We start from the raw sequence: 21,843 nt of genomic DNA, 5'->3' as shown, positions 1-21,843 counted from the left end.
TCCATCAGCTGAGGAAACCGTATGGCCTCTGTGACCCACCCCTTGATGTGCTTTGCCTTCATCCCCTGCAGCCCCAGAGCATCCCCATTTCTTCTAGCTGGGGGATCACAGATGTAAAGCTGAAGTAATTTGTTATGTAGCAAATCTGTGACACGCAGTTCCCCATCCCCTCGGCGTGTTGCGGTGCCTTGCTCAGCCCCTGTCACCTTCCCTTCGCAGACCTGGACGAGTGCTCGGAGGGCAACGGCGGCTGCCAGCAGACCTGTGTCAACATGATGGGCAGCTACGAGTGCTTCTGCAGGGAGGGCTTCTTCCTCAGCGACAACCAGCACACCTGCATCCAGCGCCCCGAAGGTTAGTGCTCGGCATCTCCCCGCTCCGGGGCACCCTCCATCCCCTGCATTCATCAGGCAGGTCTGTCCCCCATCACCCCTGGCCACCCCTGCGCCGTGCCTGGCTTTGGGTGCTGGTTCATGACCCTTCCCGGTGCTGCAAATTTAAAAGCAAATTTATTATGAGCATGTTGGGAGAGGATGCCGCAGGGCTAATAAACATCTCCATCACAAAACCCTCTCAGGCCCCTTAGTCAAGCACAATAATACCAAACGGAGGACGTTAATCCTATATCCAGAGCGTTTTATTAAATAAAAGGTACCCAGAGATCCTCACGCCACCCTGCAAGACTCTTCTTCTCCTGCCAGGTCTTGCGCAGCACCGAGTCCTTCGTCTCGATATCAGCTCTAAATTGCTGCCGTCTGGAGCAATCTCTTAGCCAAAATAGGAGGAAATGAGAGATTTTTGCGTCTCTGCTGATTTTTATCTCCACTGCTTGGCAAAACCAGCTGAGTGTTTTTGCTTTCCTCCTTCCCCCTTCCCAGCTGTGTCGGTTCCTCCAGCTCCCCAGGGATCTCACCCAGCCCAGGATGGTTCGGCAGCCACGGTGGCATCTCCCGTGTCCCCATCCCCTGTGTGCCCGGGAGGGACGAGCTGGCTGCTCCTTCCTCCCGGTGACGCAGTGGGTGGCCCTGTGATGCAGGTGCTGGGTTTTGAGCTGGCTTTTTGAGCTGAACGGCTGCAGAGTGGTGTTGGCTTGGGGAGGTCTCTGTTGCTTCTGCACCCCAAGACTGATCTTGTAGCTGCTACGTGATCCCCGAGCTCGGGCTCCAGAGTGGCTGCTGAGGATGAGGGGTGGGAGGGTTGCAGCTGGTCCCTGGGCTGTGAGCCTGGAAAAAGCAGAGAGCTGAGGACAATTTGGGGTCCGATGTTAAAGCCTGTTCTGACTTTACTTCTGGCTCTCGGGCACTGCCAAGGCAGAAGCATTCAGTATTAGAGAGCTAAACCTCAACGTTATGGCTGTTTCCTTCCTTTTGGGGTCCTTGCCAGCTCCTTGTCTCTCTCCTCCTACCCTGGCAGGAGGCTTTTTCCTTTCCCTCTGCTCTTTCTCTCTTTCTCAATCTCCCTCTTGCTTTCTTCTCTCCCTCCTGATGCAGAGGGGATGAAATGCTGCTGGGTCAGGAGACCCAGGGGATGGACCCCAGGACTCCCTCTGACAGCACCACGAACCTCTCCCTTGCACTGGCCAGTCCCTCCCAGTAAGGAGAGGCCAAGGGTTGGGGCTCACTGGGGTATTGGTGCCTTTAAACCTCATCACGTTCAGCCCAACGATGACAGCAGAGCCACTAAAAGCAAAAGGGGCAAGCAGCGTCTTCACACGGTGCCGGTGCAAGAGCAGATGATGATGGTGCAGGGACAGGAAGGATTAAAGGGGGTGCGAAGCTTGGGGGCTCCCTTCCTGGGCGGTGGCTGTAGGCACTGAGGGATTGCTGTGTCCCGGCGGCGTGCAGTGGAGGAGGATGCCGTTCCCCGGGTGGAATGGCCTGGGGAGTCTTAGGAAAACAACGTGCGGCCGTCCTGGCCTGGAGGGAAGCCAGGGCATGTGGATGCTGGAGCTTGTGTTTCCGCTGGGATGTGCCAGGGGATCTCTGCAGACGGCCGGCAGTTGGGATCTGGCTTCTCTGGAAGGTGACATCTCTGGGGGAGCAGCGGTGTGGCAGAGCAGGGTCAGCCTGGGAGGTCTCTGTGTCTGCTGTGGTACCCAGGACACAGCGGAGATGCTGCCAGGTAGTAAAGAGCAGCAATAAAAAAGAGGGGGAGAGAAAAGCCGCTGTTTGGAGGAGAGGCTGAGAGCACTTGGCTGTCCCCCACATCCCTGGGGCATCACATACCTGGGGGGAGTCCCAGGGCAGGGCTGGGTGAAGTGCAGGGGGCTCACAGCAGCATCCCAGCCCCCGGGGGGATGGAGCGGGGTTCCCCGCAGGTTGGGGGTTCCCAGCCCTAACGCGGAGGCCAGGGAAGGGAGGGCTGGTGTGGTTGCAGGTGAGAGAGACTAATTACAGAGGGTTCGCCTGCCACTGCAATTACAGATGTTCACCCTGTCCTGGAGCGGAGCCAGGCGGGATCTTCAGGGCAGGTGATGGGGAGCAGCCTGGGACACCCACAGGCTGCAGCCTGTGATTTTTAACCCTTCCCGTGCATGCTTGATGCATCTCAGCATCCTCCTTCGAGGTGCCCTGACCCTATGAGAATCTTCCCTCGCCCTTCTTCCCCAGGCTCTTGGTTTGCAGCTTTGCCTGGTCCCCCATCCTAACACTGGCATCAAGTACCCCACGGTGGGCTCAGTGCTGGGTGCCTGGAAAGGAGCTGACCCCCTCCCTCTGCCAGAAAAAGGCCCTGAGCAGGCAGTTGCATCTCCCAGAGGGCCACCCCTGGCTTGCTGTGGGTTTTGTTTAATATCTCATAAACTCCTGGCAATGCTCTGTTCGGCATCTGCTCAACCCAGCTTTCTGCAGTTGTCCCTGTGCCCCGAGAGAGGCTGGGGCGGGAGGGGACTGTGGACAGGTCAGTGAAGGTGAAATGGCAGCTCCCATAATGGGAACCAGCAGCTCCCCAAACCCTCATTCCCCAAGGGCCGCCAGCGTGAGAATCCTCCCCAAGCTGTCAATTCATCCCATAGCTTACGGGCATGGCCCCGGGGCTCATCCCAGCGGAGCAGCCCCAGGGCTGCCCTCCAAAAACCCTTCCTTGCTCAGCAGAGCAATGCCACGACTGCCTGCCCAGGGCTCCGCAACCAGCCACGCTCACCTCATCCTCCTTGGCTTCCAAAAAGGAGCTGTATCGCTCCGTCCCGTCGGTGCCAGGCAGGGCTGGTGGGCAGCCGCAGTTTCTGCACCCACGGCTTGCCCCGAGGCGTGGGAGCAGGGTCTCACCCAAGGCAATGGGAGGGAATCAAATGTTTCAAGCCCCAGGGTGGCTTTGTCCACCTTCCCGAGCCGCTCTGTGCCAGGAGGTGCTGCTCTTCGAGGCATTGCCTGGGGTTATCCTGTCCCACCTAAGATTTTCCCCTTGTTGCCCCCATCTCCCCATCCCCATCCCACCCCAGACATCCTTCTGCCACCACGGACCACTGCCAGCAAGCTTTTGGAGCTTTTCTTTCCTTCCTTCTCTCTTTTAGAAGGAATGAACTGCATGAACAAGAACCACGGCTGCGCCCACATCTGCCGGGAGACCCCCAAGGGGGGCATCGCCTGCGAGTGCCGCCCCGGCTTCGAGCTCACCAAGAACCAGCGCGACTGCAAATGTAAGGAGTGCTCCGGGGATGGGGATACAGCCTCTAACCTTGTCCCCATGGTACAGACACCTCCTGGCCCTACTGCAAAGCCCTGACCCCCCCAAGTTGTAGTTGGTTTATCAAGCCTGAAGCCCTCTGGTTTCATTTTCCTCCGGCATGCCCAGCTCTGCCTCTGTTGCCTTTTTCGATGATGCTCCTGGCATCCCCCTCTGCCGTGAGACATTGTGCCCTTACACTGAGTGGGCTGAAATAGCAGTTAAAGGGGGTCCCAGAGGTGCAGCATCCCCTGTCCTGGTCCCACCAGCTTCGCTTTCCCAAGGGGAGATAAACAGAGAGAGTGCGATGGGCATGGGAGGAGCGCAGGAATCCCCTCCCCGGCGTTTGTGGTGCTCTCAGCCTGTCTGATCTCCTGCCAGCACCTCGCTGGCACTGCCAGGATTATTAAATAGATATGTATGTGTTTATGCAATTATTTTTATTTTGTTTCTCATTTGCTGTCTGCAGCAAACGTGTAAAATCGCTGATGAGATGGAGTTTTAATCCTACAAGCCTATTTTCCCTCCAAGCTACATGAACAGTACGCCTTGCCCCCCGGGGAGGGCTGGCAGGGATTCCCAGGAGCACCTGAGTCATTCCAGAGCTCAGGGAAGTCCCACCCTTCCCCTGTAACACCAGATCCAGGGTCAGGAGCAACCAGCCCACCTGTGCCCTGCGCTCAGGTGGCATTTAGATATGCAAAGGGAAGACACGAGAAACCACATAACAGTTTGCATCTGCCAAGACCCCGCAGGGGAAGTCAGAGGGCTTTAGAAATTATCCTGGAGGGAGGGATCTTTCGGAGGGTATGGACGAGGTTTTTCCAAGCCGGCTTTATGCTGCTTCTGGGGGAAGAGAGGGGCTGGGACCCTGGGTGACGGCCGATGCTTTGCCTCCCGCAGTGACCTGCAACTACGGGAACGGGGGCTGCCAGCACACCTGCGACGACACCGACCAGGGGCCCAAGTGCGTCTGCCACGTCAAGTTTTTGCTGCACTCCGACGGGGTGACCTGCATAGGTAGGTGCAAGCCGTCGCCTGGCCACGGGGACATGGGTTGGGGTGCAGGATGGCTCATCTTCCTCCCCGGGTGATTTGCTCTTGGCCTGGTGAAGGCCAAGCTTTGGGGATGCGGCGTTTCCTTTTGCTGAGGTCGGTGCATGTGTGAGGGATGCTGCGGGTACCTGTGGGATGCAGGGATGCGTCGCTGCACAACCTCAGGGAGCAAAAGTGGCTGTGGGAATGCTGGAGGGGACGTTTGGGGACAGGTCGGTTGTGCTGGGGTGTGGGCAGGGGTCCCTGCCTGCCTCCGTGCTGCTGGAGGGAGAGGCGTGAGGATGTCCCCACGCTAGAAATTGTTACTGTCACCGGCAGCATTCGGGGAGGGACACAGAGGGGACAGATTTGGCTGTGGCGATCCGTTCTGACTTGGCACTGTAGGGCCTTGGCTCAGGAACAATTACAAAAAAACCCCAAAACTCCAACAACCTGACAACTCAACCACCCCCAAAATTGTCCTTTTCCTGTGTGTGTTTTCAAATTGTAAAACATCAAACAGAGATAGAAGTTTTACTGGTTTCATATGCTTGTGCTGTTTAACAGCTGATTTGATTTAAAAAAATGTTACATTCGGGGAGTGATTAAGTCCACAAATTGCTCTAGACATTTGAGTTCTTATTGCAAAATAAAAAAGAAAAAGGAATTGAAAGCAAGAGAGAGGTTTTGGCTCCCCGTGTCCCCGCTGTGCCTGAACAGAAAACCCTCTGCGCTTTCCAAAGACGGCTCCATCCTCGGGGTGAGCGGCAGAGGAGCCCCCCAAAGCCCCAGCTGCTCCCCACCAGCTCGAGGGGTGCTCGAGGCTGAGCAAAGCCCTCCTGCCTGCTACCTTAATGTCACCGCTGTCCCCCAGCCCGCTTGAGGATTAATCCCAGTCCCTCCTGGCTCTTGCAGCCCCTTGTCCCCGTTGTCCTTGTGTTTGCTCCCACTTCATCCCATCCCACCTGCTGAGGGCGCTCCCGTGGGGTTATTGCTGTGCCCAGGGTGGGGACCCACTCCTCCAGTGGGGATTTTGGGACCCCAGGGTGCGTTAGCTGGTGTGTTCCTCCTGGATGGAGGTCCCTGTGCGTGCGGTGTCTGTGTTGGTACGAGGATTCGGGGAGGTTTGGTACTGAAATGATGCTCCTGACCTGCTGGGTGCAGGGATGGGAGAGCAGCTCTCTGAAACATCTCGTGATTTGGGGGATGCTCGAGAGGGGTCTGTTTGCCAGAGGGTCTCAGCGCTCGGACCCTGGGTACCACAGGTGTGAGGGTGGGATTTGGGGGTTTCCACAATCACTCATCCTCATGGCTTGGGCCAAAATCTCACCCTTCATCCCCACGTCGTGCACCGTATCTGCTGGGGAGGCATCTCCCACCGGAGCCACTACGTCCCCATGAGCTCTCCCCTTGCCCACTTTCCTGGGGGAAATCAAACTCCACGGTGGAGGGTTTTAGGAGCAGCACCAGCCCAAAACCCACCCCTGCGCCTTTCGCATCCCTTTTGGGTCTGCAGCCCCTCTCTGCAGGAAGGGGCCCGCCCGGCTCCCACATCCCCCAGGGGATTACCGGCCCCCCAGCCCCGCTGCGGGAACACTGCGGGATTGTGCTCCAGCCGCTGGGAGCCGGCGGCCGCCCCGCGGGGATGCCCGGCCAGCAGATTTATGGCCAAGGTACCTGCTCAGATATTTATAACCACCCTTTCTTGTTTTACGGCCAGGGCTCAGCAAACAGCCCTCCCCCCCTCTCCGGTGCTCCCTCCGCCGCCCCTTCCCCATTTCCTCTGAAATATTTCATCATTTCAAGGGGAATAAAGTTTCCAGCAAGGGGAAACGCAAACTCGCTCCCCGGGCCATGGGCTTTGAAATTGTACGCGGTGCGTTTGATGGGCTGCCGGGACAGGCCCCTGGTCCAGGTTCCCTTCAGATCACACCACGCGGCAGGAAGCACGATCAGCCCCTTTGAATGACAGTTTCATTAGGCCACGGCCGGTGTTTTTCATTTTTCCGCTTTTTATTGCTGCTTTTAAAAATGCAGATAATGAATAACATGCCTCTGAGCAAAGCGAGGCCAGCCCTAATGGCTCCCAACATGTCTGCAGGCTCGAGGGGGAGGGGGAGCCGGGAGGGGAGGCCGATGACCTTATATATTTATATTTATGCTCAAAAAACACTCTTTTTTTAAAAAAAAAAAACAAACACATCAAATCGCATAGGGTGCAGCACCCGCGGGGAGATGCAAACCGGGCTGATTCAGATTTTGGCTTTCTGGGAAGACTTGCGAGCCAGGGCATCACTGCATCTCCCTCCCGCCAATATTTGGGGTGCAGCAGGGCCATCACTGTCCCCCAGCTCATGCCGAGCACTGGCAGAGCAGGAGGTGGTGGGTGGGGAGGAAATACGATTAGATGGAGAAGAAAACTAAGCCCAGCTCAAGTTTTATGGCCGATTTCCTGACCCGCACCCAGGCGGTTTGCGGTGGCACCACTGATCTCCCCAGCTTTGTGAAGCTGGAGGTGCTGGGCGTGGTGCTGGGAGCAGGGGCTGTGCCAGACCCCGCTGCTGGGTCGATGCTGGGGACACCAGAGTGAAGGGACCGTGGTGGAGGGGAAAGCAGAGCATGGGGACACAAGGCGGGTGGCCACGGGCATGCCATGCACGCTCCTCCGCACGCATCGACCTCCCCAAGGAGGACATGGTCCCTGCCGAGCCTCCGCACCCCACGTCCTAGTTGCTGACCCCCTGCCCTCAGCCTGAGCCCCCCAGGACAGCGCAGGCACAGCCAGGGGTTGTGTTTCGTCTCTTTTCCCCTTCCCCCGTCCTCCCCTCAGCACGGACCCGGCGTTGTTTCTCATCCAGCGGGCATGCGCTCGTCTCTGCTCGGTCCCACGGGTGATGGGGTCCACGTGCCACGAGCACCCCAGCCCCACGCTCACCCGTGGGCTCTGGCTTCGGTCCAGCACTGCCACAGGGCTCTGTCCCCACACGGGAGCAAAAAGAAGTGTTAGGGTGCCTTGTCCCCTCCCCAAAATGACCAGGATGAAGGAGGAACATCTCCCAGCCATGGAGGGGTGGTGCCAGGCAGAGTTTCCTTTGCAGGGCAAAGCTCAAACTAATTTTTTGAGACAATCCCCCAAAGTGATCCCTGGGTGTTTTAGCACTGATTTTGGGGTCTGTGGCTTTGCCCAGGATGCTCTCAGCCCCTTCTTGGCCATTTGTCCCCCTCCAGGCTCCCATACTCTCCCTCACGTACTCGGCACCCCAGGGCTGTGCCGTGCCTCGCCGGAGCTCCCCGCACCCGGGTGCAGCGATGCATGGGTGAGGCCGAGCAGCCCAAGCGCGCCCAAAATTTGGGCTCACCGCTGGCTTGGCTGCTAAATCCAAGTGGTGCAAGTGCCACCGGTGGGACGTAGTCACCTTCCCGAAGTCCATGACCACATAGTGTCCATACAGCTCCTCTCGGGGATGCAACCCCGCCCCAGCACACACTGGTTTTGTGAGGGCGAGGACCCGGTTTCCCAGACTAACGGGCTGCACTAACGCTCCTCATAACGCGCTTCCTCCCTCTCGCATGGGGCTCCGGCCGGCCCGAGGCAGAGCACGAAACCAGAGGGGCTTTGGAGAGGCTGTGGGACACGGGATGCTTTGGACAGGGTGATGGAGGCTGCCGTAACACTGGACCCAAACCTCAGGGTTTGGTTCTTTTGGGAGGTGGGAGGAGAAAAAACCCATAGGGACAATTTCCACCAGGCTGGAAAGATGAACCCATTGACATGTGACACCAACCGAGCTCCTTGCTGGACACTGTTTCTAAATCACTTTTTTATAATGTTAAACAGGGGAGAGACACTTCCAGCAACACGTTATCCTTGAGACGTTTTCTAATGGTAAATATTTTTGTTCTCTCTATCTCTACGAAGGGGTCTAACCATAGACGGTCTCTCATCTCGAGATCATAACCGGGCTCGGGGGGCTGAGCTGTCGCGCTAACCGCATGCCTCACTAACCCTGTCCCCCGCTGCTGCTTTTAAACCCCGCAGAGCAAGCCCAGCCTCGGGCTGCAGGCAGACTTTGCTTTTGGGGACAGAGAAAGAAACCCTCCCCTGGCTGCATTTGCATGAGGCGGGGGCTCTCGTGGTGCTTTGGACAATCCAGCCCGGTGCAGGGGGTGATAATCCGCTTTCCAGTGGCTGAGGCAATGGTTTCCTCCTCCATGGCCACCAAGCGAGCCCAAGAGGAGCTGGCGGTGGGCTGCCGGCAGCTGCGTGATGGGGATGCTCGTGCCCGTCTCTGTGCTGTGTGCTCCCAAAGTTACCCCTTCCCGAGCCCACCCGCTCACAGACGCTCCCCTCTGTGGGTGCAGGGACATTCGGGGTGCCCTGGGTTTGACCCAGCAAAGCTGCCAACCACGCTCAGAGGCACCCAGCCCAGAGCCGCAGCAAATTGCAGAGCTGCAATGACCCTTTATCGGGCTGGGCGCCACGGCTGCTTCCCCAAGGATTTCTTTGCAACCCCCATCGGGTCTCTAAGCCCTTCTGGAAGGTAAGGCAACGCCTCTGCTCCGCCAACAAGGAAACCGAGGCAGTCTGAAGGTGCAGCGACTTGTCTGTGGTGGGGAATCTTGTTCATGGACGTGCAGGGTGCATGCAAACTCCTGGCACATCCAGGAGGAGCTGTGGGTGCGTGGCTTGGTGAGCACCGACCGCGGCTCTTGGGGGGCTCTGCAGAGCCTTTCCCACAAGGGTGGGAGAAGGGGGGACCCCCAGCTCCGTGCCATCAGCGCGCTCCAGCCAACCCAGCTGTAATCCCTCCAATTACTGTGCAATTATCTCCTTAGGCTCGTGGGATCACAATCCCGCTGCGATTGCCGCTTCCCGGGAGGTGAAGCTGGAGTGTGTGCAGGCAGGGCACTGCAGGGGGCACGAGCAGGGACCCCGTCAGTCCCCGGTGACAACCGGGACGGTGAAGGTTGCCAATCAGGGGCAAGGATATCCGTGGCACGGCGGTCGGGAAGTGAGACCGGAGCTGGGATGGAGGAGGGTGGGAAAGAGTGTGTGTATGTGTGTGTGTGTGCAAGCTGCTTTGTCTTCTCCCTCCCCAAGCGATGGAGGCCCTCGCCAAAGCCCTGTGTGGTTGGGTGAGTCACGCCGGCTCTCGCCAGGCTGGGAGCAGCCCCCGGGCTGCCGGCACCACCGAACAATGCCGCTCTCCCAGGGCCCCTCTCCAGCGCCAGGCCCCGCACCGCCCGACCTCCGCTGCCTCGCAGGTAGCCCGGCAGCCCCCTCCAAGCTTTTATCAAGCCTAGGACACAGTGTGTGTCCCCCCACTTTGCAAAGGGGTTTGCAGTGGTGCTCCAGCCATGCTGGCTCAGCTCCCACCCCATGCACGCCCGGGCAGCGGCCGCATCCTGCATGGGATGGCGGGTAGGGCTTGCTTTACATCTCAGCCGAAATTCCTGAAGGTGTGAAGGGGCTGGGAGGGGAGGTGGGTGCCGCGGCGCTGGAGGAGGCTGTGAGCACGGTGAAGCGTGCCCAGGGCACTGTGCTCCCCAGAGAGCCCCGTCCTCCCTGGTGCAGCCGCTCCTCCGGCTCCTCGATCCCGTCAAAAGCAGCGCCCGCGCCGAGCCCATCGTCTCATCTCGGCGGTGGCGACCCTGTTAAATTAATCCTCCCTGGGCTGCTTCTGCATCAGCTGCTGGAACAAAGGCTGGCGTTAAATAATTCATCAGGCTTCCAGAAAGTTTCCCTCCCCTTCAGTGCAGTGTCACCCTCACCACGCTCTTCGCCCCGGCGCTGCCAGGGGGGGGACAGTCCCGGTGCAGCCAGGCTGCGTGCAGCGCGAGGACCTGGCTGGAGGAATAATATCTGTAGAAATCCCTCCCTTGCCGTTAAGTTTTGTAATTGTGCTGGCTATTAATTTCATAAAATGGTCCCTTTTGTTCTCTTATTATGGGACATCATAAAAATAGCAGCAGCAAGACGAGCACAGAGCGATCCCAGCTCCCTCACCCTGCGGCAAATGGTTGGATGGTTCAGTCATTCCCACCCCATGCGGCGCTCGCAAAGAGCAGGAGGACCTGGGATTTGCTCTTTCCAAGGAATTTCTTCAAGGCATTTTCATCTTGGGTTCCTTGAAGCCCAAATGCCTCATTTATCCAAGCAACCAGCCTTCTGAAAGGAATATTTTATTATCCTTTGTGAACAACTTAATGCACTTCAAACCATTGTTCTGGTGGTTAGGACCGAAATTGAGGATTGATCTCACAGGGAAGCTGTCAAGCTGAAAATGCTTCATTTAAATTAGTGTCCCTTCTAGTCCTACCAGCAACAGCTGACTTTGATAATACTGAAATAATTAGCATTTTTTTTAAATTGGATTTTTTTCCACTGATGCTGCCTGTCTCTGTGTGTGTGTTCTAATTATACAAAGCGTCTCCCAAATTAGCCCGCGACACTGGACTGGCCGGCGGGTGATGGTTAGGGACCGGCAGCGCGGGGTCACCCGTGGCTTTGTGGCTCAGTGGTGGCGGTGGCAGTGAGGGGACGGGGACCCCCCACCATCCCGCTGGGGGACTGGGGCTGTGCACCTGCACGCCGGGGAGCCGCAGCCTGGGCACCCCGACGAGCCCCGGCTCTGGCTGCGTCTTGCACAGCAAGTGCTGAGACTTTATCACTTGGAAATTCAGTTCCTCCTCGTTGGAGCTGCCAAAGCTGGACTCCACCAGACCCTGTTTTGGGGGGACATGCGGCCCCAGTGCCAGCGTGGGGGCTGAGCGTGGCGGGATTAATCCTACGGAGCCACTTTTCCCTCCGTCAGCTGAAAAGCCGACGCGTTTCAGGAATGAAGAGCCTCCATCGAGCCACCTCCGCTTTTCCCAGCTGTTTCACAACAGGCAGCGGCTTTGCCTGCATGTCCCTGCCTGTGTCCCCCACCCCATCCTCCCCAGGATGGCCGGGTGCCACTCTGCTCCCTGCCTGCAATTAATAAAGCATCCTCTAATGAGGGGACAAAGCTGTCCCCACTCCCCTCCTTGCCTTCAACGCTGACACCAGTAGATAAGAGCAGGTTGTTGGAAGGCGGGAGGGTTGTGCAGGGGTTTGGATGGCATGAACTGGGAAATCCAGGTGATTTTTCCTGCCTTAGCGCTGCCTGAAACCCGGGGTGAATCACAGGCACCCTTATTTCACCTCCAAAATCCCTGGGGAGCAGCACCCAGGTGCGCAGTGGGGCTATGGGAAGGCAATGAGTGCTGGGTCGTCTGCGGAGGTGGAAGATGCTGCGGGATCTTCCAAAGATGTGTCCAGAGAAGGGCAACGGAGCTGGTGCAGGGTCTGGAGCACAGGTCTGATGGGGAGCGGCTGAGGGAACTGGGGGGGTTTAGTCTGGAGAAGAGGAGGCTGAGGGGAGACCTCATGGCCCTCTGCAACTCCCTGAAAGGAGGGTGCAGAGAGGGGGGAGGAGTCTCTTGAGCCAAGGACCCAGCGCCAGGACAAGAGGGAATGGCCTCAAGCTGCGCCAGGGCAGGGTCAGACTGGCTCTTAGGAAGGATTTCTTTGCAGAAGGGGTTGTTGGGCGTTGGAATGGGCTGCCCAGGGCAGGGGGGGAGTCCCCATCCCTGGAGGGGTTGAAGAGTCGGGTTGACCCAGCGCTGAGGGATCTGGTGGAGTTGGGAACGGTCAGGGTGAGGTTCATGGTGGGGCTGGAGGAGCTTCAAGGGCTTTTCTGACCTAGATGATTCTGGGATTCTGTGGGATGGCCAAGCGTTAATGCCTCACCCCTGCCGGCCCTCGTGCTCTGTATCTGAGGTGTTTATTAATTTGTGGCTCCGTGACCTTGTTATGGCTGCGTGAAAAGCCAAGGGCGGTTTCAGTGGGTCCTGCAGGGAGGTTTGGAGGGGAAGTTTGGGTGGACATTTGGGTGGTGTGGGGACACCGGGGGTAGCATGGGGACATCTGGGTGGGTTTAAACACCGGTCCCTCACCCCGGCCACTCTCTCCCCTCTCCATGCAGAGACGTGTGCTGTGAACAACGGGGGCTGCGACAGCAAGTGCCACGACGCGGCCACGGGCGTGCACTGCAGCTGCCCCATGGGCTTCATGCTCCAGCCCGACAGGAAGACGTGCAAAGGTAGGTGGGTGCAAGCGGGGCCGGGGTGCTTGCTGCTCACCCTTGGGTGCCTCAGACCCCCTTCGTGTCCTCGGTGCCTTTACAAAAGGCTCAGTTTTAGCTCGGCTCGACGTCGCCTGCAGCATTTGCTTGCTTGGTGTCTGCGTCCATGGGGTGGGGATGGGGATCAGCCCCAGGCATGGGAACTCGGCCGCCTTGTAAAGGCACATGGTCAGCCCCGCTCCCCCGGGAAGCCTATGGGGAGGAGAAAATGGGGGTCAGGTCAAGTCAGAGGCGATGGCATGTGGGGCTGGAGAGTCCAGTCCCGCCTCACTGCACCCCGCAGCCTCAGTTTCCCCATGGGTAGGGGCTGGGCGTTCTGGGAATCCACGGCCACTCTGGCAATTTGAGATGCACGAGTCCCTCTGTGGTGACTGTCCAGCTGGGTCCAAGCACTGTGTCCCGCTCGGGGAGGACACCATGGGACACCACACGTCTCCGCACGCTGCCACTGACATCCCCACCCACCTGCCTCTGCAAGGGAAGCGGTCCAGACGGGTTACCCCAGCCACCCCAAACCTGCCCCCCACCCCAGGCAAGGGGACGCCATGACCCCGGGGCTGGTCGGCGCCTGCGTTGTGTCTTTCAGCAGCTCCGGGAACTTGACCCCGGTTGAAAGGAAAAGCCCGTCCCGCTGCCGGCTGCCTGTCTACCTGCTGACTGCTTCCAGAAACCCCCTGCCCCTGTTATTTTATCAGAGCATCCCTCCCCCCCTGCTTCTCCAATTCTGCAGTTTCCAGGAACGTGCAATAACCCGGAGCCACGTCCCCTGTGTCTGGGGGTTTTATTACGGCTGCGGGCTGGTTTACAGCTCGCTCCCTCGCAGTCGTAAAAAGAAAGCCCCAGCCCTAGAGAGGCAGAGCTGCTGCCCCAGCCCTGGCAGCTGGGGGATGGAGGGACGGGGAAGGCGACTGCCTCTTCCTGGTCTCCTTCCATTTTACAGGTCATTTCCTAGCAGTAAATTTTGTGATTAGTGGAAAAAGAAAAACAAAAAAACCAAAAAAAACCCAAAAAACATGAAAAAACCAAGTCCCAGCCTATTCCAGGTTGTTGGGGCTCTTTGTAGTTATTGTACATCATCATTTTTAGCTTTGCTTATGGCAGGAAGGAGACGGCAAGCAGAGAGGTGAAGGTTGAAAAGTATTTTGTCGAGCGGCTGGTTTTGAAGGAGGGGGTTTCCCCTCCTGGCTTGCTCTTTCTTCCTGCTGCTCCTTGTCCCCCAAAGTAGCCCCCAGCCCAAACCTGTGACTCTGCAGACTGGAGCTGCGAGGCTCTTTCAGAGACCGTGACTCCTGGCTTTGCTCTGGGGGATGCTGAGACCTGCAGAAATTCAATGTTTTACACAACTTCCAAGGGGAGCCAAGCCCAGGAGCCCCGGCCTTCCCCAGTGTCCCCATTTGGCTCCCCAAATGCACCCAGATAAAGCCAGCAGCCACGTTCCCCCGGTGACCATCAGAGCTCAAAGGGTTTCCTCCCTTCACCGGTTCCTGGTGGGGCTGGGGGGTCTGGAGGGGAGGACCCCGCTCTCCCAGCCCAGCATCCCACCGGGGCGTGACGCATGTCCCCTGTCCCCCCCCCAGACATCGACGAGTGCCGGCTCAACAACGGCGGCTGCGACCACATCTGCAGGAACACGGTGGGCAGCTTCGAGTGCAGCTGCAAGAAGGGCTACAAGCTGCTCATCAACGAGAGGAACTGCCAAGGTAAGGGGCGGCGGGACCCCGCACCCTGCTCTGCCCAGGGCCATCGCCTCGCCCAGCCCGCCGGTGTTTCTCAGCCCTCCCACAGCTGCTGCTGGAGGAGTGCTGGCCCGGTTACTCATTCCTCTTTGCTTTCCTCTGGATCGCCTACATCCTTCGGGGGATTAGTGTTGGATTTGGGTTCTGGTCTGGGGTTTAGCCCTTTGATCTGCAGAGCTGGGCTGCCGTCCCAGCCCTGCTCCTGAGTTGGGGATTTCTGGGCTCTTCTCGCGGCAGAGTTAAAGCCAGCAATTAGACAGATGCCAGGTGAAATCCTCCAGCCTTAGTCAGGGCTGGGATTACGGTCATATCACTCCCTGCAGCCCTGTGGGCTGGGACACAGCTCTGCCCGGGCACAGGGAGCGTCCCCGCCAGCAGCGAGCACACGCCGAGCCCAGGGCTGGCTCTGCTCTGGACCCAGGGGACCGGGGACCCCAGCAGCTCCCGTGTGTCCTGGGAGGGCACCCTGAGCTCAGCACCCACCCTGGCACCTCTGGGCTTCTCCCAAACTTCTCTGTTTTATTGCACAAAGTTTTTGCTAGCGACCCCGCAGCAGCACGACTGTAGCTCCCTGCTAAAGCACACACACTGACGCACCGGCTGCTTCCTTCCCTCGCTCGAGTGCTGCCGTTTTCCTGGGCTGGGTGATGGGAAGAGCAGCGGGATGTGTCCTGCCTTGCCTCTCCCCCTCCGCCAGCCGCCCCGCAGCAGGGGCTGGATCGTGCCCTGCTCGAGGACACACTGTTTTTGCAAGCTGTCAAGGCAGAGCAAGGATTTCAGTGGCTTTTACAAAAAGATTCCTTCTTCCTCCATCTGTTGGAGGGCAGGAGGGGAGGGGGAAGATGCATCCTGCTCGCTCCAGAGGGAGCTGGCTGCTCCACGCTGCTTTTCCCACCTTTTTCTCCCTGTCCCAACATCTTCCTGCACATCCCACCTAAACCCAGCAGGTTTAAATGACCCATCAGGTTGCTGGGACATCCCGGAGGGAGCACGGGGATCTGCCCCCCCAGCCCACGGCCGAGGCCAGCACGACGGGTGTGTGTGAGCCCAAGCGTTGCCTTCTGAAAGCGTGCGGCCGGGGAAGGGGGGGGCTGGTGTTCTTCGGGGCTGCGACCGCTTTCATCTCCATCCAGGTTCTGTGCTCTTGGGAGTTTGACTCGAGCACGGCAATTAACTTAATGAAGCCAATGAAATGATGCTCAAACCCGCCGGGTTGGGTTCACCCGCCCAGCCAGGGCCTCCCTGCCCCGGCAAGGTGCCCCGCGGGGCCGAGCAGACATCGCTGGCACCGTCCCCAGGGCAGGACCTGCCCGCACAGCATCCCTCCCTGGCACAGCACAGAGCCCTGGCCGGGCAGCAGCCCAGGGCTCTCGCAGCTGTCCCGTGCCAAGGACACGGTGCTGGCCCCGTCTGAGGTGCAGAGAAGCTGCAGGAGTTTGGGGGGCGGGGGGGGGGCGCGGCGGGGAGGATGCTGGTGCAGTGGGCTGCTGCTCCTGTGTGGCAGCAGCTGGAGTGGACAAGGAGGGAGCAGTTAGGGTGGGAGCGCAGGGTCCTGGAGCATCCTGGTGCTGGATCCCCAGAACATCCCGGTGCTGGATTCCAGAGCATCCTCGTGCTGGATGCCAGAGCATCCCAGTGCAGGGTCCCCAAAGCATCCTGGTGTAGGATCTCAGAGCATCCTGGTGTTAGGTCCTACAGTGCTGGGTCCCCAGAGCAATCCAGTGCTGGTTCCCAGAGCATCCTGGTGCAGGTTCTCCAGGGCATCTTGGTGTTGGATCCCCACAGCAATCTGGTGCTGGGTGCCAGAGCACCCCAGTGCAGTATCCCACAGCATCCCAATGCAGCCCCCAGCTTGCTGGAGCAATTGGAGCAGGCAGGGGACAGCCCTTGTGCCCGGGGCTGCCCCTCCACCGTGCCAGCCCTCACCTCTCCCCGTTGCCTTTCCTGCAGACATCGACGAGTGCTCCTTTGACCGGACCTGCGACCACCTCTGCATCAACACCCCTGGCAGCTTCCAATGCCTCTGCAACAAGGGCTACACGCTGTACGGGCTCACCCACTGCGGAGGTAGGGCTGGCTGGGTGCTGGCAGGAGCAGCCCATCACCCCGCTGAGTTCAGGTCCCGGGGAGGCACACGGGGCACCCAGGGGTGGGGCAGCCCCATGGCACAGTTGCTGTGGGACCCCTGGGGATGCCGCTCACCCCAAGGGCCTGCGGGGAGGGTCGGTTCCCCACATACCCCGAGCTGGGGCCAGGCAGGGAGGGGGCTCACAGCCAGACACTGGTGTCTGCAACTTCAAACAGAGCGACAGGAACAATTTGCGACTTGTCTGCAGCGGGAGAGAGGGAGAAATCCCCGACGTTTTTGGCCGGGAGCTGGGACGGGGTGGGAAGGGAAACATCAAAAGGGTTTGATTTAAGTTTCACAAGGCAGATAGCTCCCAAGGGCGGGGGCGTGCGGCGCCCCGGGAAGCGGGGAGGCAGATGAAACACACTTTGGCGGGGGTTGCTGGAGCGTGTCGCGGCAGCGGTGCCGTCGGCCCGGCGAGACGGCAGCACGAGGCTGGGTGCTCCGGCACTGCCCGGCCGGCCAGGGCGGACGACCCTCCTCGTGCTCCCAAAATACGCAGCTGGCATGAGCCAGCGTGGCCCCCGGGATGCTCTCGGTGGGACCTCGCAGCACAGGGATTGCTGGCTCCCACCGATGCTCCCAAGAAGTTTGGGGGGCAGCTCTATCTCTGGCCGCTCCCCTCCTCCGGCCCTGCTTCATGCCAGACCTGGAGGACCAACCCCCCATTTCAGGCTGGGGCGGAGGGTCCCCACGGCGGGGAGAGGGGCCAGGGCTGCCGAGCAGCTGCCTTTTGAATTCTGCTGCTAAGTGCTTCCATGTCGGCTCCGTCTGCTGCCCCCCGCAGCTCCCCAGCCCGCCGCAGGGCCCGGGCCGGGCTCAGCCTGGGTGGGCTGCACCCGTCACCGCCTGGCCCTTGGGGACACCGAGAGTCGGGGTTTCCCTCATTCCCCATTTCCAGCTGGGCACGGGGTGTGCGATTTATCCGTCCAAAATCACAACCCTGAGACAATGACAGAGATTCAGTGTCAGAGCCGGGGTGGGGGTGGGGGTCTCGCTGCCCCTTGCCCACCACCTCTCCCTCCTTCCCCGCAGATGTTGATGAATGCAGCATCAACCGGGGGGGCTGCAAATTTGGCTGCATCAACACGCCCGGCAGCTACCAGTGTACCTGTCCCGCCGGCTGCAAGCTGCACTGGAACAAAAAGGACTGTATAGGTACGGGGGGGCAGGACACACCACGGCTGGGGATGATCCCGATGCCCCGTGGTCCCTCCATCACTTGGGGCTGTTGGGATTAAGGTCAGGGCGGGGGGAGCACGGGGGTTTTGGGGTGTCCCGGTGGTCTGGGACAGGCTTTCGGTTGGGCCCCCGTGGCCATCTCGTGGGTCTGGATGGGAAGTGCCATAAGGTGTTGCCCTGCTCCCTCTGCCCTTGGTCATCTTGTTGCTTTTTTGACCATGCTTGGGGCTGGCCGTGAGCTTTTGCACTGGCAAATGTCCCTAAGGGAGATGTTTTCATGGCCCTGGCCGTGCCCTGGTACCCAACTGTCTCCCTGTCATTGGGGACAGGCTGCCCCCCTAAAAAAATTGAAATCCCAACAGTCAAATCTCACATCTCCAAGGAGGAGCTAGGGGGGGGGTGGGATGCTGATCCATGCTCTGGCACCCTCTCGTCCCCGGTGAATCCCCCCGTGACCTGGGAGGGCGCAGGGGTTCCTCGCAGGTCCCCGGGCTGTGTCAGCCACAGACGTCCCCGCTTGTCATCACCAGCTGGCGCATGTCCCTCAGAGCTGGTGAAATGCCTGCCAGGTTCCGTGCCACCACGGGCCACCCTCACCTGCAACAAGACAGGCAAGAAGGACAGCTGTGCCCTCACCTGCGCCTCCAGGGCCCGCTTTCTGCCAGGTACCAGCACTGGTGTCACTGCCAGCACGGGCAGGGTGGTCTCCGTCTCCCTGCATGGCCCAAACTGGGGGGGAGAGGAATGGGAAGGTCCCTGGTGCAGGATCCCCACGGCGGGGTGCTGGGCATCATCCCCCCTTGGCACAGCCATGCCTCCCTGCATCACCCTGGCAGAGCATCGTGGGGAACGGGCAGCCACTCCGGCATCCCCTGAGTGTCGTTCCTCCCTCCCGCAGAGTCAGACAGCAGCTACACGGTGAGCTGTGGGACCCCCGTCCTGCGGCAGGGTGGCCAGCAGAGACCCTCCAACAGCAGCCAGCAGTGCCTCGGTAAGGGAGTCCCAGGGTGTCCACGGCCACCGCCACCGACTGGGTGCCCTGCGCCGGGGTTGTTGAGCACCTGCCTTTTCTTTTAGAGACTGTCGCTGCGCCAATCAAGCAAAAGGCTTCCTTCAAGATCAAGGATGCCAAATGTCACCTGCACCCGCGGGCCAAGGGCAAGCAGGATGAGGCCGGGAAGGCTGGGGCGCAAGGTGAGGCGTGATGGCAGGGGGGCGGTGAGGATGCCTGTCTCCCCAGGAGGGATGGGGTGCTGACTTGTCCCTCCTGCACACAGGCGGTTCGGCACCTTGCTCCGACTGCCAGGTCGCCTTTGTCAACCTCAAGTGCGACTCGTCCAAGAAGGGGAAGGGCCGCCGGGCTCGCAACTCCTCCAACAAGGAGGTGACGCGCATCACGCTGGAGTTCGAGGCAGAGATCAAGCCAGAGGAGATCACAGGTGGGTGCAGGCAGGGGTGGTGGGACCAGAGGGATGGTGGTGGGACAAGGGAGATGGTGGTGGTGGGACCAGGGGGATGGTGGTGGGACAAGGGGGGTGGTGGTGGGACAAGGGAGATGGTGGTGGTGGGACAAGGGGGATGGTGGTGGGACAAGGGGGATGGTGGTGGGACAAGGGGGATGGTGGTGGTGGAACCAGAGGGATGGTGGTGGAACCAGAGGGATGGTGGTGGGACATGGGGGATGGTGGTGGGACCAAGGGATGGTGGTGGGACCAGAGGGATGGTGGTGGGACCAGGGGGATGGTGCCATCCCCATGCAGCAAGGAGAACTGAACCAGTAGTCATCCCACACCAGACTGGGATGTGCTGGTCACATGCAGCAACCAAGCATTGGGGAGATGGTTTTAATCCTGCTGGGTTTCCCTCTCCATCTCTCCCTTCTTACTGCATCCCTGCTTCCCCCTGCACCCCCATTCCCCCCTGCACCCCCAGCCAGCTGCAACCTGCACTGCCTGCGACAGAGAGTGGAGAAAAAGCTGAAATCGGCCATCAAAGCCCTGAAGAAATCCATCAACCAGGAGCGGTTCCTGCTCCGCTTCGCGGGGATGGAGTACGAGGTGGCAAGGAAGCTGAGCGTGGCCCCGGAGCGGCAGGAGAGCTGCGGGCCCGGCCAGCAGCGCCTGGGTGGCAAGTGTGGTAAGGAGCATCGTGGGGTGCCTGGGGTGGGGGACCGGCCGTGTCCCCCCCGGCGGTGACAGCCCCCCCCGCCGCATCACTGACGTCCCCCCCCGGCTCTCAGTTAGCTGCTCGCAGGGAACGTATTACCACGGGCAGACGGAGCAGTGTGTGCCCTGCCCCGCCGGCACCTACCAGGAGAAGGAAGGGCAGCTCTCCTGCGACCTGTGTCCCCGCGGGGACGCGTTCGGACCAGTGGGAGCCACCAACATCACTGGCTGCACGGGTAAGGGGGGTACGGAGGGGGGCTGGGAGCCACTCGGGGTTGTCCAGGGCTGCAACCTCAACCATCAGCCCTCAGCCCCCATCCAGAAGAGGGGAAAGCCCTGAGCATCCCCAGAAGTTGCGATTTTGGGTGTTTGTCATTTAGAGGGGACTTGCTCTGGATATAGTGATGCTGCCAAGGCTGGGGGGGGGGAGAGGAGCCGGGCACGGGGCGGGAGAGCCCTGGGCATTGGGGGTGCCAGGACTGAGCAATGCCTGTGCCCGCAGGTCAGTGTCCCCCTGGCCAGCACTCGGCCGATGGCTTCAAGCCCTGCCAGCCGTGTCCCCGTGGGTCCTACCAGCCCGAGGTGGGGCGGGCGCTCTGCTTCCCCTGCGGCGGGGGGCTGACCACCCGCCACGAAGGAGCCCTCTCCTTCCAAGATTGTGACACCAAAGGTAGGTCAGAGCCGGTCCCTGGCGAGTGGTGGCACCCAACGGGGGCCGTGCCAGTGGCTGACGCAGCCCCCTTTCCTCTCTGACCCGCCCCCCCCCCAGTCCAGTGCTCCCCTGGGCACTACTACAACACGAGCGTCCACCGCTGCATCCGCTGCGCCGTGGGCACCTACCAGCCCGATTTTCGGCAGAATTACTGCATCGCCTGTCCTGGCAACACCACCACCGACTTCGACGGCTCCACCTCCGTGTCCCAGTGCAAAAGTAGGCGAGCTGGGGTCCAATGGAGGGGGGTGGACAGGCATGGCGTGAATTGGGATCCTCAAAAGTATTTAAAAATCTCTTAAAGTAGAGTTTGGGTCATTTCTGTGGATTATGCATGCAGGCAGACATGGGGGGATGCATGGAGCGGTGCTAATAGAGCACTTCCCCCCTTGCCCAGTCAACTCCCGCCATCCCAGTGCCCATTGCACTGGTTCCCAGTTGAACTGGCTCTTCATACCTTGCAGACCGGCAGTGCGGGGGGGAGCTGGGCGAGTACACGGGCTACATCGAGTCCCCCAACTACCCGGGGAATTACCCCGCCAACGTGGAGTGTACCTGGAACATCAACCCGCCGCCCAAGCGCAAGATCCTCATCGTGGTGCCGGAGATCTTCCTCCCCTCCGAGGATGAGTGCGGCGACGTCTTGGTCATGCGGAAAAACTGTAGGTAACCGAGCGCGCCGTGGTGCTCAGGGGAGAAGCTGGGGGAGGAAGAGGCTGGGGTTTGGCAGAGCTGCCTTGTGCGAAGGGAAAAAGCTGCATCCCCCAGTGGCAGGAGGGGATTTTTGGGAATTGGGTGCGCGGGGGGATCGGCATCGCCCTGCCACCCCGGTGTCTTGCTGGATCAGGGGGATGTGCATGAGCTGAGCGTGGGCTGGGTTCCACACCCAGGTCTCAGCACTCTTTTTTGGGGGTCAAAAGCCCCATTTGGAGCTTTTGAGGGCAAGGAAGGAATAACAACATCCCTGGTATGTAACGTGAGGGTTGAGGGGGGCTCAGCCTTGCTGGACACGGACAATCCCCATCCTTGGTGCCCCCATTTGCCCTGAGCATTT

General features: G+C 60.0%; 1 protein-coding gene across 1 annotated transcript in view; it reads left to right on the top strand.

The window, feature by feature from the left end:
• The window catches only part of SCUBE3 (signal peptide, CUB domain and EGF like domain containing 3), a 36,762-nt gene that overhangs the window by 14,022 nt on the left and 897 nt on the right, over positions 1–21,843 (top strand). The window contains exons 4-20 of the mRNA XM_074850122.1: positions 220–354; positions 3,512–3,637; positions 4,567–4,683; positions 8,537–8,584; positions 12,708–12,824; positions 14,444–14,566; positions 16,553–16,669; positions 17,766–17,888; positions 18,443–18,577; positions 18,811–18,903; positions 18,990–19,106; positions 19,190–19,351; positions 19,845–20,048; positions 20,152–20,313; positions 20,580–20,747; positions 20,847–21,008; positions 21,254–21,451. Of these exons, the coding sequence (XP_074706223.1) occupies positions 220–354; positions 3,512–3,637; positions 4,567–4,683; positions 8,537–8,584; positions 12,708–12,824; positions 14,444–14,566; positions 16,553–16,669; positions 17,766–17,888; positions 18,443–18,577; positions 18,811–18,903; positions 18,990–19,106; positions 19,190–19,351; positions 19,845–20,048; positions 20,152–20,313; positions 20,580–20,747; positions 20,847–21,008; positions 21,254–21,451 (2,307 nt within the window). The remainder of the gene's footprint in view (positions 1–219; positions 355–3,511; positions 3,638–4,566; positions 4,684–8,536; positions 8,585–12,707; positions 12,825–14,443; positions 14,567–16,552; positions 16,670–17,765; positions 17,889–18,442; positions 18,578–18,810; positions 18,904–18,989; positions 19,107–19,189; positions 19,352–19,844; positions 20,049–20,151; positions 20,314–20,579; positions 20,748–20,846; positions 21,009–21,253; positions 21,452–21,843) is intronic.

The sequence above is a fragment of the Strix aluco genome, chromosome 25, assembly GCF_031877795.1.
Source record: "Strix aluco isolate bStrAlu1 chromosome 25, bStrAlu1.hap1, whole genome shotgun sequence".
NCBI lineage: Eukaryota > Metazoa > Chordata > Aves > Strigiformes > Strigidae > Strix > Strix aluco.
This window is presented reverse-complemented; position numbering and strand designations above follow the sequence as displayed.